This window comes from Petromyzon marinus, chromosome 54, assembly GCF_048934315.1.
Source record: "Petromyzon marinus isolate PM22_M1 ecotype Great Lakes invasive population chromosome 54, UKy_Petmar_22M1.pri1.0, whole genome shotgun sequence".
In the NCBI taxonomy this organism is placed as follows: Eukaryota; Metazoa; Chordata; class Hyperoartia; order Petromyzontiformes; family Petromyzontidae; genus Petromyzon; species Petromyzon marinus.
In genome coordinates this window covers 1,596,454-1,611,004 of record NC_133720.1, presented here as the reverse complement: position 1 = coordinate 1,611,004, position 14,551 = coordinate 1,596,454, and the positions used below count along the sequence as shown (strand labels likewise).

General features: G+C 45.7%; 1 protein-coding gene and 1 long non-coding RNA gene across 3 annotated transcripts; one reads left to right on the top strand and one right to left on the bottom strand.

Annotated features, from left to right (window-relative positions):
- The first annotated feature begins 188 nt into the window (after positions 1-188).
- LOC116954106 (uncharacterized) lies at positions 189-13,703 on the top strand. Of its 2 annotated transcripts, XM_032974548.2 has the most exons (12): positions 189-1,837; positions 2,198-2,210; positions 2,685-2,811; positions 4,012-4,135; positions 4,658-4,804; positions 6,316-6,366; positions 7,088-7,190; positions 8,719-8,767; positions 9,297-9,529; positions 10,523-10,713; positions 11,764-11,840; positions 12,485-13,703. In XM_032974548.2, exons 1-12 carry the CDS (start codon positions 1,786-1,788, stop codon positions 12,611-12,613), a joined length of 1,296 nt encoding a protein of 431 aa, XP_032830439.2. In that variant the 5' UTR covers positions 189-1,785; the 3' UTR covers positions 12,614-13,703. The 2 variants fall into 2 exon arrangements, with proteins under 2 accessions (XP_032830439.2, XP_032830440.2); XM_032974549.2 differs by lacking the exon at positions 2,685-2,811.
- LOC142905429 (uncharacterized) lies at positions 3,978-6,154 on the bottom strand. The gene is made up of 2 exons (XR_012929601.1): positions 5,864-6,154; positions 3,978-5,737 (listed from the first exon to the last, which is right to left on the bottom strand). It is a non-coding gene; the product is annotated as an uncharacterized LOC142905429 (long non-coding RNA).
- Positions 13,704-14,551: the final 848 nt, after the last annotated feature.

Genomic DNA, 14,551 nt, shown 5'->3' with positions numbered 1-14,551 from the left:
GACGTTCTGGCGACGTTGAGGCGACGTTGGGGCGACGTCACGGCCTGAGCCACGCCTACACGGTCACGGTTTCTGAGTGAGCCAGACATTCCTGCCTCTGAGTGAGCCAGACATTCCGGCCTCTGAGTGAGCCAGACATTCCTGCCTCTGAGTGAGCCAGACATTCCTGCCTCTGAGTGAGCCAGACATTCCGGCTTCTGAGTGAGCCAGACATTCCGACTTCTGAGTGAGCCAGACATTCCTGCCTCTGAGTGAGCCAGACATTCCTGCCTCTGAGTGAGCCAGACATTCCTGCCTCTGAGTGAGCCAGACATTCCGGCTTCTGAGTGAGCCAGACATTCCGACTTCTGAGTGAGCCAGACATTCCTGCCTCTGAGTGAGCCAGACATTCCTGCCTCTGAGTGAGCCAGACATTCCTGCCTCTGAGTGAGCCAGACATTCCGGCTTCTGAGTGAGCCAGACATTCCGACTTCTGAGTGAGCCAGACATTCCTGCCTCTGAGTGAGCCAGACATTCCTGCCTCTGAGTGAGCCAGACATTCCGGCTTCTGAGTGAGCCAGACATTCCGACTTCTGAGTGAGCCAGACATTCCTGCCTCTGAGTGAGCCAGACATTCCTGCCTCTGAGTGAGCCAGACATTCCTGCCTCTGAGTGAGCCAGACATTCCGGCTTCTGAGTGAGCCAGACATTCCGACTTCTGAGTGAGCCAGACATTCCTGCCTCTGAGTGAGCCAGACATTCCTGCCTCTGAGTGAGCCAGACATTCCTGCCTCTGAGTGAGCCAGACATTCCAGCTTTTGAGTGAGCCAGACATTCCGACTTCTGAGTGAGCCAGACATTCCTGCCTCTGAGTGAGCCAGACATTCCTGCCTCTGAGTGAGCCAGACATTCCGACTTCTGAGTGAGCCAGACATTCCTGCCTCTGAGTGAGCCAGACATTCCTGCCTCTGAGTGAGCCAGACATTCCTGCCTCTGAGTGAGCCAGACATTCCGACTTCTGAGTGAGCCAGACATTCCTGCCTCTGAGTGAGCCAGACATTCCTGCTTCTCAGTGAGCCAGACATTCCTGCCTCTGAGTGAGCCAGACATTCCTGCCTCTGAGTGAGCCAGACATTCCGGCCTCTCAGTGAGCCAGACATTCCTGCCTCTGAGTGAGCCAGACATTCCTGCCTCTCAGTGAGCCAGACATTCCGGCTTCTGAGTGAGCCAGACATTCCTGCCTCTGAGTGAGCCAGACATTCCGGCCTCTCAGTGAGCCAGACATTCCAGCCTCTGAGTGAGCCAGACATTCCTGCCTCTGAGTGAGCCAGACATTCCGGCCTCTGAGTGAGCCAGACATTCCTGCCTCTGAGTGAGCCAGACATTCCGGCCTCTCAGTGAGCCAGACATTCCGGCCTCTGAGTGAGCCAGACATTCCTGCCTCTGAGTGAGCCAGACATTCCGGCCTCTCAGTGAGCCAGACATTCCTGCCTCTGAGTGAGCCAGACATTCCTACCTCTCAGTGAGCCAGACATTCCGGCTTCTGAGTGAGCCAGACATTCCGGCCTCTCAGTGAGCCAGACATTCCGGCCTCTGAGTGAGCCAGACATTCCTGCCTCTGAGTGAGCCAGACATTCCTGCCTCTGAGTGAGCCAGACATTCCTGCCTCTCAGTGAGCCAGACATTCCTGCCTCTCAGTGAGCCAGACATTCCGGTTTCTGAGTGAGCCAGGCATTCCTGCCTCTCAGTGAGCCAGACATTCCTGCCTCTCAGTGAGCCAGACATTCCGACTTCTGAGTGAGCCACATGGCGGAGCTGCCGATGAACCCCGACTGCACGCTTCGGGAAAAATATCGAGGTAGGATTGTAATGAATGAGTGGTTCAGAGTGTTGAAGTTTCACTTTTTAAAAAACGCAGTTTGTGAAGTGTAATAATACGCGTTGATGTCATTTATTAGACATATAATAATGACATGTATATAGCTTTTAATCAATGATCTCAAAGCGCTGTACAGGACACGGCAGCAGTAGCACTCAGCATATATTTTTTTATAAATACATTTTATGCAGCATATTCCACTGTTAAAAAAATGGCGGCCGTCATGTTGTACTGTACTACTGTATATGTATCTTATTTTTTGACAAAAGATCTGAGGTTACAATACTGCATTCTGACTTTGTGTAACTAAAACCTGTGTTCATGTTGTTTTCCTAACAGATGTCGACTTACTGTAAGTTAAACGCACATTCGCAAATTTTATGAACATTGCAATTGTTATTAATTCAGAGCCGCTTAATTAGAAACCTAAATTAAAATACCATATGCAAGCAATTATTAACATTTCCATTGCATATATGTTGTAAACGTGGTAACCTGGAAACAACATTAAACAATACTGGACTCTCGTGTGTATGGACTATGAGCTCTTTAGTTGAGAATTGGCCCATCTGATGAGTATCTGAAGCAGGCTGAATAGAAACTCAATTGGCCAGTCTCTCTCTTCCGAGTAAGGGCATGTTTTAATACCTTAGTACATCCGATTGTGCGCACAGTACTGTATTTCAGTGTACATTTTCAATGTAAGTTTTGTTTATGCATTATACTTCATGAGGCACTGTATGCACTTAACGCGTGTTTCGTCATAACACGAAGAACAAGTCCTTAACACGAATTGTGCCACACGACGCCCAACGACATATCATAGAATGGCTTTGGTGGTGGAGGAATGCAACAAACCAACTCCGAGCAGACACATGATGCTGACCAGATGTAAAGTCGGGATTGAGCTGGTTGACAACCTGATAGAGGCTGATCATTCTCCAGGACGCAGAGTGAGTACACCGTGGTTTTTTTTTTGCATTATTTACAGATTTACAAATAGCGTGAACCCGCTGCCCTCCAGTGATTGAACACAAGCCACTCCATTGAGAATGTTTAAAACATGGTTTAAAAAACACACACACATATTTTCACACAGAGACAGATAGAGGCCTTCAGGTGTTGCTTGAAAGTCAAAGTGTGCATTTGATGTTGCGTTCGTGCTAAGGAGTAGAGAGTTCCACACCGAGGGGGCGACAGCAGAGAGCCGACGTGAGGCTGTAACAGTTCGAGACCATGGTGTCTGATGCAGATTTTGATTGACGCTGCTGCGTTCTACCCTGAGCTTCAGTGCAAGCCGAGAGGAGTGTTTTGTTTGAATGCTGTCACCGGTGTCATGTTATTGTAATCCATGCCCATCGTGTCTTGGTCTTCTGGCCGTGACCGAGAACACAGGGGCGGTTATCAAATTGACCTTGACACCTCTGTTGCAACGCTTCTGTGCGGCAGTATTTTTTCAGTGGTTTAGGCACAAGCTGTGGTTGAAGCCTGCATGGCTGTTTTAATATTTCAAGCCGTATATCTTTATAAATTACTCCTCGAAATGGCAGGCGAATATTACATTAGGCTATCGGCAGACAATTTTCATCCGATACTGCTCTTGTAAAATACGGCAATTTTAAACCAGGGACTTTTAATCAGAGGCACGTAAGTCATTCGGATGAGGCTCCGTCCCTAAACTAAAAATGATGTTCGCTTTGGGTAACATTTTATTTTCCCTGGCAAGCACTGGACGTATTATTCAAGTGGAGGTAATGAATGATTGAATCCCACATCCTCACTTATGTCCGGATTAACCAGTAGGTGAGTATACGGCACACTGTGGACATGTTGCCCATCACCTGCTCCAGAAGGTTTGAATAGACCCATTAAGCTCCATCCACGCAGTAACCACACACAGAAGTGACGAGGCTTCGGCAATTGCTAATTTGAATCGGCAATCAACCTTTTTCAGTTCCATGAACATTTCGCATTGAGTAGGGCTTTTTATGTTGTTGTCGCAGCAGGATTGACACCAGCATTGAACAAAATGTCAATCCGTATTTCTCTCACCTTCAGTAATCCTGTATTGAATTAGAATGTAAAAGCACCGTATGAAGCATTTAACGTGAAACACTAATACCGTGCCACTTTATTTTATTTGTCCTTTTCAGACCTCCCTGGTTGTTTTGAAACAATTCTTGAAACACATTCTCACTATTTTGTCAGTGAAGAAAGAAAATCTCGGCAAAAGTAAGCCGTGCGCCAAGCAAAACATCTCAAAGCAGCCAAGTGCAGGTACTATTTTCTTTACAAAAACATGCAATTTGGGCAATGACGTGTTTAAAAAAAAAATGCTGCATCAGTTGTACGTATTGCCATTGATAGCTGTTGACTTATTTAGAAGAACTGGATTCATAAATAAAGTTAAACAAGTCTGGAACTGTACATGACCTTACAACAGGTGGGCGTATTTGTGAGACACTTGACTGATTTTCCCTGCCATAGACATGTGGTACTTCCACCAGGACTGCCAGACCGAATATTTCACTTGTCAGTACCACCTGAGGTTGCACATATATAGTGGTTGCAATCTTATTCTTTATGCAGCCAATAACATTTGAAATTTATGTGATGACAATTTTTAAGTGAGTGGGTTGTCCACTAATTAACTCGTATTCACACCTAAGGTAGAAGATTCGGTCGATGAACTGATGTTTTTTTTATTTTTGTGAAATAAAAGGAAGATAGCTTTGCTGCCTTAGGTGGCATCAAATTGCTGCTCGACGCCCATGGACTAAGGGCGCTTGTTCTGTCTAGACGCTGATTCCAGGCGGCAAGCTATCGAAGGCATGGCCATACAGCAGAAGACCATCTCCTTCGGAGACATTTCGGGGCTAAACGAAGCCAAACAGATCCTACGGGAAGCCATCACTTTCCCCGATCTTTACCCACATTTCTTTAAAGGTCAGGATTTTATTTAACAATACGTTTTTCAGAAGCACTGTGTGAATCGATTTTTTTACAGGCTCGCAAACATAATGAGAATATATTACAACGTGTGGAATAATCGGCAATGCGGTACAATGCATGATAAATGAATAGGGCTGCAGTGCTCCAAAGTAAGGCAGCAGAGGGCAGTGAAATACATTCCTGTACTGCGGAGCTGCAATGTCTACGGCTCCCTGCCTGCCCCGACCCTGCGCTGACCAGCGTGGTGAAGTATGGTCAAATAACCTCTGTGACCCACACGGTGTGGAGTATGCTCCCAACCTAGCAGTGAACGTGTACGGTATGTGCAAATCTGAATTGGATAGATTTTACTATAAGTTAAATGTGCCTTTATCTTTTTCGAAGGAAAAAAACCCAGCAGATTAGGTCGGTGAACTGATGGGGGTTTTTTTCGGGAAATAAAAGGAAGATACGTTTTATGACTGCAAAGTTATCTTGACAATGTTTTAGTAATAATTACAATGAGTGTGTAACAGGCATGTATGGCATTTATTATTGCTGAACCAGACTAAAAAATGAAAAAAATGTGGGGAAATGGTAGAGGAATGAAATTCTGCTTTCAAACGTCAGGGAATTAAGCTGTGGATTTCTATCCTGAAGACAAACTACATCCAGACGGTGAAAATGTCAACGTTAAATTATGACGCACGCGGTGCACAAATACAAAGGATGCATCGCGCGACGATACACCGCTCCGCTCGCGCTGGCCAGCTCCATGCGAGGTTCGCGTTGTTGCTCCATGTCAGCGGTGGGCAACCCCCGACTGTATTCGGCGGGCCACACGAGCGACCCTCCGTTGCCCCAGTGGGCTGTAAGCTCGGCGGCATCGTGCCTGTGCACGATGACCATGACGCCCCCACGCATCGCCGTAGAACGGGGGTGGCCAACCTGTAACAGAGCAAGATCCAAAAAGTACCCGTGAGTTCTGCAAAGTGCCGAGTGTACGTATGTAGGTGTGTGTACATATTGACAGTTTTCGGCACAGCACGGGAGACTTTCATTATTCTTTGCTACTGTGATAGTAGCGCGTTCCACGTTGTGCCCCTTTCGATAGAGCCGCGTGTGGTGGATTAAAGAGCCACCGCGTGCGGCTCGGGAGACGCCGGTTGGCCACCGCTGCCCTGTAGACCAGGCCACCACCAGGGGGTGGCTCCACAGGACGCAGGTTGCCCACCGCTCTTCTACATCAACATTAGTCATACGAAGAAGAGGAAGAAGAAGAACCATGTTCCATAAAGGCTTAAGGACTCGTAGACATACAAGTCGGAAACGTACTCATGTACAGCGTACACAAAAATGTGCACCGATGAGGTTCCAACCTTCCACATGAAACATACACGACCTACAGATAGACCAACTACTCTACAGTGCTCGCGTGATATATGCTAAGAACAGTTTTGCGTCGCAAGTGGTGACCTTTAAAGCCCCATCCTAATGTCTACTTTCATCTTTCCTTTGCATTTCAGACGGTCTGAAACCTTGGAGATGCATTTTACTTTATGGTCCTCCTGGGACAGGTTTGTCTACAATTAATGTATTATTTGTTCTACGCAAAGCCGTGCCTTTTAGAAGTTATTCACATGTGTCAGGAGACCAATTGTACCATTTCTTATCAAATGGCTCTAATCAGAGCATTTGGGAATTGTGCACAAAATATGTTTAGAATTTTTTATACGTATTCTTTTTTTCCAACCAAGGTTGAACCATTTATACATTAGCTCCTTCGGTCTCTCTGTCTTCCATTTTCATGTGATTCCTTTGAGAAGACGTAACATTGTAATTGGTGAATTCGTGAATGAGCTTACACCGTTAAATACTGAACTTTTCCTAAATACCAGGCGGGGTGGAGAACCCCTTTCTTCCTGGGAGCTGAATTAGACCCTCAAATAACTTTGGTGGGTCACACATGAACCAACACTTTCGTCACCTATCACTGCAAGAGGCCCTTACGAAGGCAAGCTATTGAGTGTGCTAAAATTAGCATCACAGAGTTGCCAGCTCAGCAATATTCCCCCTCCTGTAACCGATTGGCGTGGCTAAGATGCCAGCGGTGGCGACGGATACAAATCACTCGCAGGGTGATTAGAAGCGGCGGTGGGACGCGTGAAATAAAGTCGCGGCTCACATCCGGCCCGTGGTAATGCCTCCCACACACTGGTGGTGTTACTGACACGCCGGGCAATTGTTTCGGGCTGGCCACGTAACAATGTTGGCTCCCTTATGTGCTGTGCCTTCTAGGGAAGACGTGTCTTGCCCTCGCTATTGCCGTGGAGATTAAGTCGAAGTTTTACTCCGTCTCCAGCTCAGACCTCGTCTCCAGCTTGTTTGGTGAAACGGAAAAGTAAGTTCTGTGCCACTGGGTTTTCAACAATATGTCGCCCTGCGGGTTGATGTCATGGGTGTAATGATGCATCGAACGATTTGTTGATATCCGATTTTTTTTACTTTGCGATGGATTGGAAAATCAAATCACGCTTACAAAAGATTAAAATTATGTGAGGGGTAAAAAAACGAATTTTGTGGAAGGCTTTTTTGTGCCACACGTGGTGGCCGGGCTGAGACCACGACGTACGTGTTTAGGACCCAGTTTTAATTGTTGGGAGCCTGTCCAGATTTGAATGCAGGATCTCAGCTGTACCAGCTCAGAGCTGTAACCTTTGAGCCACCCAGCCACCCCCTGCCACCCAGCCACCCCCCCCTGCCACCCAGCCACCCCCCCTCCCCCCCACTGCTACCCAGATCAATAGCTGGGTACTATCACTTTAGTTGCCATTGTAAAGTAAGCATTACGTTGCTACGATTATTGATCGCTTTTTTTTTTAACGAGCGGTGGTGGCGCACGCCTCTAATTCAGCACTGTGGAGACGATGGGTTGGTGGATCGCACAGATGTTGTCAAATTCCCTTGCCGTGGGCGTCTGGGTGGTTGCCGTACACCTGCACCATACCCCTTATGAGTTCTCTACCTTATTAAAAAACAATTCAGACCTTATTGGTCACCCCGTGCCCTTATAAATCTCAACGTTCATCCTACAAAGTCCCATCACAAGGGAAAAGCACAAACAAAGAGACAATTTTTTGTTTGCCCATATTGAAACGACTGTACGCCGTATGGACCTGAAAACTAAATGTCCCTGTACAAGAATACGGGGTAAGCTGTATGGGTTCACAGCTATGCTGTACAGTCCTTGTGGGATGGAGTGTTTTCCCATCGCGTGTGTGGGTTTTTTTTCCGGGCGCTTTGGTTTCCTCCCATGTGAACGCTCGTGAATTGGGCGATGACACGTTAGTAGATAGAGGACGGCAGAGCTTGGGCAATTGTTGACCCCCGGCAATCATGTGGCCACCTTCCTGCTTATTTGTGGTTCCTCCTCTTGCCTCTGAATCCTTCTTTTACTTCGAGGGTGAGTGGAATACTGTTTGCGTTATAAGTAAAAATAATTATTATTACAGTAAACACCTTGGATTGCGAGAAACTTGGTCTGCGAGTGTTTTGCAAGACGAGCAAACATTTTAAATAAAAATTAATTTGATAAACGAGCGAGGTCTTGCAATACAAGTAGTACGTATACGCTTTGTCTGCCGAGCGTCACGTGATCACAACTGATATACGAGTGCTTTGGATTACAAACACGTTTCCGGAACGAATTATGCTCGCAATCCAAGGTTTTACTGTACTTTGACCATAATAAATGTATCATCCAAATTGAAAACAGTATAAGTTGTAGCATTACGGGCGTTGTTAAAAGCCAAAAATATAAATCTGTTCAGTTTGTTGTAGTTATTTTGTAGTCTTCAACATTCAATTAAAATGTTCTTTTCATTGCCTTGCAATGAAAAAAAAATGCACACGATTCTTGTTTCACCCAGGATGATCAAGGCGCTATTTCAACAAGCCAGGAGCCAGCAGATGAAATGTGTGAGTGCATCACACCTCGTGCACTCGTCACGCTCACAATGTCTGTACGGTTCCCAGCATTCCGCTTCGCGATTCAAAGCAGGAAACCGATGAGAAAAATGCGTTAACATTCTGGTGAACGTAACTATTTAATTTACCGGGTAAAAGCCCATTGAGCTATTAGTGCTTTTTTCAGAGGCGACCTGGCCATACATGATAGCTCATCAAAGTGGCTTTACCATAATCAAACGTGATAACTTATAGCAGCAGCCAAATGCATCTCAATGCATGTGCCTGAATTTGGAGGGCAAAACTTGAAGAACATGGAGAAAAATCCACTCGACCACCATTGGCAGGGAGAGAGAGAGAGAGAGAGCACGCAGACTCCAAATATACAACAGGCGTTGTCAGGGTCCGGGATCGAACTCGCGACCTATTGCACAGCAGGCGAGGGAGGTAACATCTAGGCCACCGCGGTGCCCCACAACGGCTTGTGGTGCCCGGGAGGGGTCTCACACACACGAACGCGTGGAACGAACCAACCCCGCAGGTGCTGTTCATCGACGAGGTGGACAGCCTGTGTCGCAAGCGCAAGAGCGGCGAGGAGGAGCACGTGCGGCGCATCAAGACGGAGCTGCTGCGCCAGATGGAGGGTGACTGCACGCACGCAGTGGGCGATCGCGACAAGCTCTTCCTCATCTGCGCCACCAACTGCCCCTGGGACCTGGACACGGCGTTTGTCCGCCGCTTCCAGCGCAGGATTTGCATCCCGCTGCCCAACAGGTCTGGCCCCGACACGGACCACAGCATTCGTGTTATTTACGCTTTTTTTTCCTTTCATATAACGTGTTGGGTAACCGCAGTCGCAAAATGTTATCTGTCTCGCCTGGTATGCAGGAGGTTCTGGGTGCAATCCCGACCCTGACGCCTGCTGCTGCTGTATATTTTGAGTTTACGTGTCTCTCTCCCCGTGGTCGCGTGGATTTTTCTCCGGGTCCTCTGGCTTTTCACTCCACATTTAGAATCAACGTCCGTTTGTAGTATCTGGCTGCTATAATTTTCAACATAATGAGTCACTTTGTTGAACTTTCATTTGTTATAGCCAGGTCGCTTCTGAAAAATAAGTGAATGCCTCAGTGGGCTTTACCTGATAAGATAACAAAATGGCTCAGTTTTATTTGTAAATTTTTAAAGTGATTTGTTTATCTTTCCTAAACTTTAGTTTGCACTCCTATCGTGTTCATGTAATGTTTGTTGTTGTAACGTTCTGACCCCGTGCGCCTACTGGACATCTGTGAAAAAGAGCTTTATAGCTCATCGGATTCCTCCAGTATGAAAAAATATTCTGATTCTGTACTTCACAGATGAGTATTCTGCAGTATTTTTACGGTAAGTAGGTGGGGGGGGTGATGTTGCTATGTGGCGTCACATAATTCGGGTAAATTTCTGGTAATCTTATCATTTATAAATTTGGGACTTGACCCTGGCACACTCATGGCCCACCCTTTGTTCAATAACATCACTAAGATCTTTGTTGAATAACATCACCAAGATCCTTGTTGAATAAAATCACCAAGATCCTTGTTGAATAACATCACCAAGATCCTTGTTGAATAACATCACCAAGATCTTGAACTTCCACTGTGAAGCAGGCGGTACGTTTTTATGTTTGGTTAATCCTCCCGCAGCATTAACCGGGGTGGCCGCCCGGCACTCGAACCACGAATCTTTGCATCGAGCGGCAAAACGCGCTGCCGCCTCTTTGCCCTTAACCAGATTGGCGCGACGAGACATCATCAGCAAGTGCATAGGCTCGCAAGAAGTGAACCTGTCCCACGTGTTCATGGAGACCTTGTTGAACCTGACGGAGGGCTTCAGCGGGAGCGACATTTGCAATGCCGTGTCCGACGCACTCTTCCAGCCCATACGCCATGCGGAAAAGGCAACCGCCTGGGTCTCTCTGCCCGGTATAACATTTTTTTTATTACCGGTGTTATTATCCAAATGTCACGGTGTTTGGCATTACCATTGAACATAAAGTGCACTCATTACACAAACAAAGCGTTTGCCACAAATGAACCACAATACCTCGCTGATCTCGTGAAGGAGCATAAATCATCGTACGAGCTCCGGTCATCCTTGCAGCGGCTTTTGCCTGGCCATCGAACAAAGATGGTAACTGCATCGCGCGCTTTCAGATGCACTTCTGCAGTCGTCTGGAATGCTCTTCCTTACGATATTCGGAAGCCACTGGAGCTATGCGCTTTTAAATCTCGATTTAAAACTCATTTCTTTAGAACTGCTTTTTGTGTTTAGTTTGTTGTCCTTCCCCCGCATCTCCGATTAGCTCGGTTGGGTACGTACGGTGCGAAAGAAATTAAAAATACATACATTATCCATATAAAATGTTTGTGGGAATGCAAGTGGATCTCCGCCGCGTTGGTCCAATGCTCCGACACGGACTTTAGTCCGCTGTGTAACCCACTTCTACCCCTCCCTTTTACCCTGGATAAATAATCAAGAGTTGATGTAAACTGGTTGAGTGCCACCAATTTGGTTAAATAATTTAAGTAAAATGAGATCGAAATTAATTTTAAGTTGTAAGATCTACTTTTTAAAAAACATTTTTGTCAAAATTGCCACACTAAATTTTGGTGTAGTTCATATAAAAAGGCCTAGTTTCATATTCATCACCTGTAGCCAGCCATTTTTCGATCAATGACTGGATTAGATAGGATTGTGAGGGTTAAATATCCATACTTGGTGAAGATGGGGCGCAAAGACAAGGGAGTGTAGAAATGTAATGTTCTGCATTTAAGATAAGCACAACACTTTACATGAACATTGTATTTTATGAGCAGTTGGCAATGTATTTGGAAGAGCCACAACATACATTTGTCACACGGATGCGTTTAGGTTGTTACGTAATGCCAGAAGCGGCGATCACCACACTAAGTGGCGTTTATAACAGTAGCGCATTAATGATGGTGCTACATTTGGTCGCGTTTTTTCTCCAGGTGGAAAAGTGACCCCATGCAGCCCAGACAAACACGGCGCAAAAATGGCAACGCTGCGCGATATTCCTCCCGAGCAGGTGAGCTCAGTCGTCATCCGTGGTGTCGAACGTAAGGGATCAGTTTATTAAAAAAAAACTCCCTTAATAGAGGGTTTTTTTTTTAGATTAGATCACGTAAATGTGTCGTTAAACCCGTCACCACCCGACACAGCCAATTAGTAAGGTTTGTCACGTAAACAGAACGTGCCAATTCGTTACTAGTACAGCACACCGGTGTGTTGGAGAGCAAATCCACAACATTTACAATAAACAAAAACATTTACAATTTTGTTTCCTCCTGATGACGATCGCTTGTGTTGTGATCGAAACGTCGTAGTTTTTTTGTTATTTTCTTTCAACCTATCTACGTGACTTTTTCCCGAAAGACCCAAAGAATATTTACAATCTAATCACAGCAAGAAGACGGAAGCTTGTGTTGCCTCCGAAACGTCGTGATTTAATTGTTTTATTTTAATTTATTTTATTTTACCTACGTGACTTTACCGAAAAAACCAAAGAGTATGACACATTTATATTTACGCGTTTACGCGATCTAACCCAAAAAAAACCATGGATGATATTGGTGGCGAAAGCCGATATGTTAAAGGATAATGATGATGATGATGTCACTAATCATATTCTGTAACCGAGTTGTTTCTGTTGCCCTTTGAAACCCTGTGCAGGTGCAGCTCCCTAAGCTCACCTTCATGGACTTAAAGTGCGCGCTGATGAAGGCCCATGCGACGGTGACCAAAGAGGAAGTAAATCAATTCAACAAGTTTACCGCCGAGTTCGGCAGTTGTGGCAGCTGAGGGCAAGCTGCATGCCACGGACAAAGTTATTTCAGTTTGGGATAGAATAGGTGCGTTGGTAAAATCAGTTTCACGATTACCCAAAGCGGTGGAAATGTTTCTGTAATGTTACCTGTGAGAGTTCCTTCCACCTCTTTCAGGATGTCCTTCCGATGTGGAAAAGTAGGCCACAGTACCCTCTAGATAAATACTATTTGGTTCTTTCGGTAAAGTCACGTAGGTATAAAATAAAATCAATTAAATCACGACGTTTCGGGCGCAACACAAGCGTCCGTCATCAGGTGGGACAATCACAGCAAGAAACAATTTCTGAAGTGGGCAAAAAGGGGCTGCTGCAACAAGAGGCCATATAGGCAAGAGAAGGGGGGGGGGGGAGCCAGGTAGGAGAGACAGGGAGGGTGGAGGTGTGGGGTAGTGGGAGTGGAGGCTACAAGTTAAGGTACAAGCACGGCAAAAAATGCCGGGGAGGGGAAGTGAGCGGTGCTGGGAGTGGGAGGGTTAGGAAACTGGAGATGCGGATATGAAGGCAGGCCAAACTTCTAATCTAGATTGAGCCTCTAGATAAGTTTTCTCGCTTTCTCGTGGAGGCCCTTCTGCCAGCAGTGGCGAGAGGATGCAATTGCGGGGATGTGCCTTTACCTCGTTACAAGTTGTAATAGTTGGCTTGTTATTGTGACCACGTGAGCTTGCATGGAAGGATGTCAACAGCCTCCCTCTCAATAACACTTGAAGTTGTTGCAGCCTGAATGCTTTCTTTGAATGTTTAAGTGTAACGTATTAAACGGCTTACAACACACCTATTACATCCATGAAGGCCGCCGCTGGACAGAGCTAGAGTGTGTGCTTGTAGAGACCGATGTAATTTCAGAAAAAAGTTTCATGGGCTCTCCCAACAGTGTTGTTGCTGCATGGCGTTTCCAAACGCCTCTGTGCAGCTTGCTTTGGCTTGTTCTAAAATGTTGACGAGGTTTGTTAATTGCGCACATGTGCCACTGGCAACGCAGGATCGTCACCATAATGTATTAGATTAATTACAGCTCTACAATTACTGTTCAGTTCTTCCTTGATAAAAAAAAACACTGGATGGTCACTTGGCATTATTTCCTGAATGTATGCTACATTTGATGCAGGGTACAAATCATTTGTGCTGGAAGTTAAACTGTTCCCAAAGCACTTCAAACCTACTCTTCATAATAATAATTTAGTTGTATAGTGTGATTCATGCTAATTATATCCCACAACGCTGCACATTAATTATATATAAGGGCCAAATCCTATATATACAGTACATAGCTACTACCAAGCAAATGAAAACCCTCAAGATAAAAAATATATTAATAAAGAAATGGAACTAAAACAAAAGGCACAAACAAGTAACCACAACAGAGAAATGAGTCCACAATCCCAACTTCTCACACAAGTCGGGCACTGTTCATGGCAATGCCAAGGCAGCATGCATGGCTTGGGAGGCCTTCATGTAGCTGTGGATTGAGGCTGATGCATAAAAGAGACTTGTTTTTAAATAGTGCACGTGCAGTGATTAATCTCAGCCGGAGTTGTCTGGGGCTGAGCTCTGGAAAATAATTCGTGTTGGATGTTGTGGTGCCGATATTTTCCACGAGTAATTTGAGACCATGCCGTTACGCATATAATTAGCCAGCGCAATTAACTCCAGCCAATCAGCAGAGAGCGTTTGGGTGTTTTTAAAGTTGTCTGCTTTAGAGTCAGAAAGCGCCACGATCGTAGAGATCGATTCCAACTCCCTTAACTTTTACAACATTTTCAAACGTGTCGATTATTCGATTGTACTTTTTAACAAATCAATAAAAAAAAATCTCCCAACATCAGTGAATGATAATCGCTCAGCCTTCGATCAGCGTTGACGATCACAATCCCGACTCTTGGCTTGAAGCTTTCGTGACTGCAGGAATTCATATT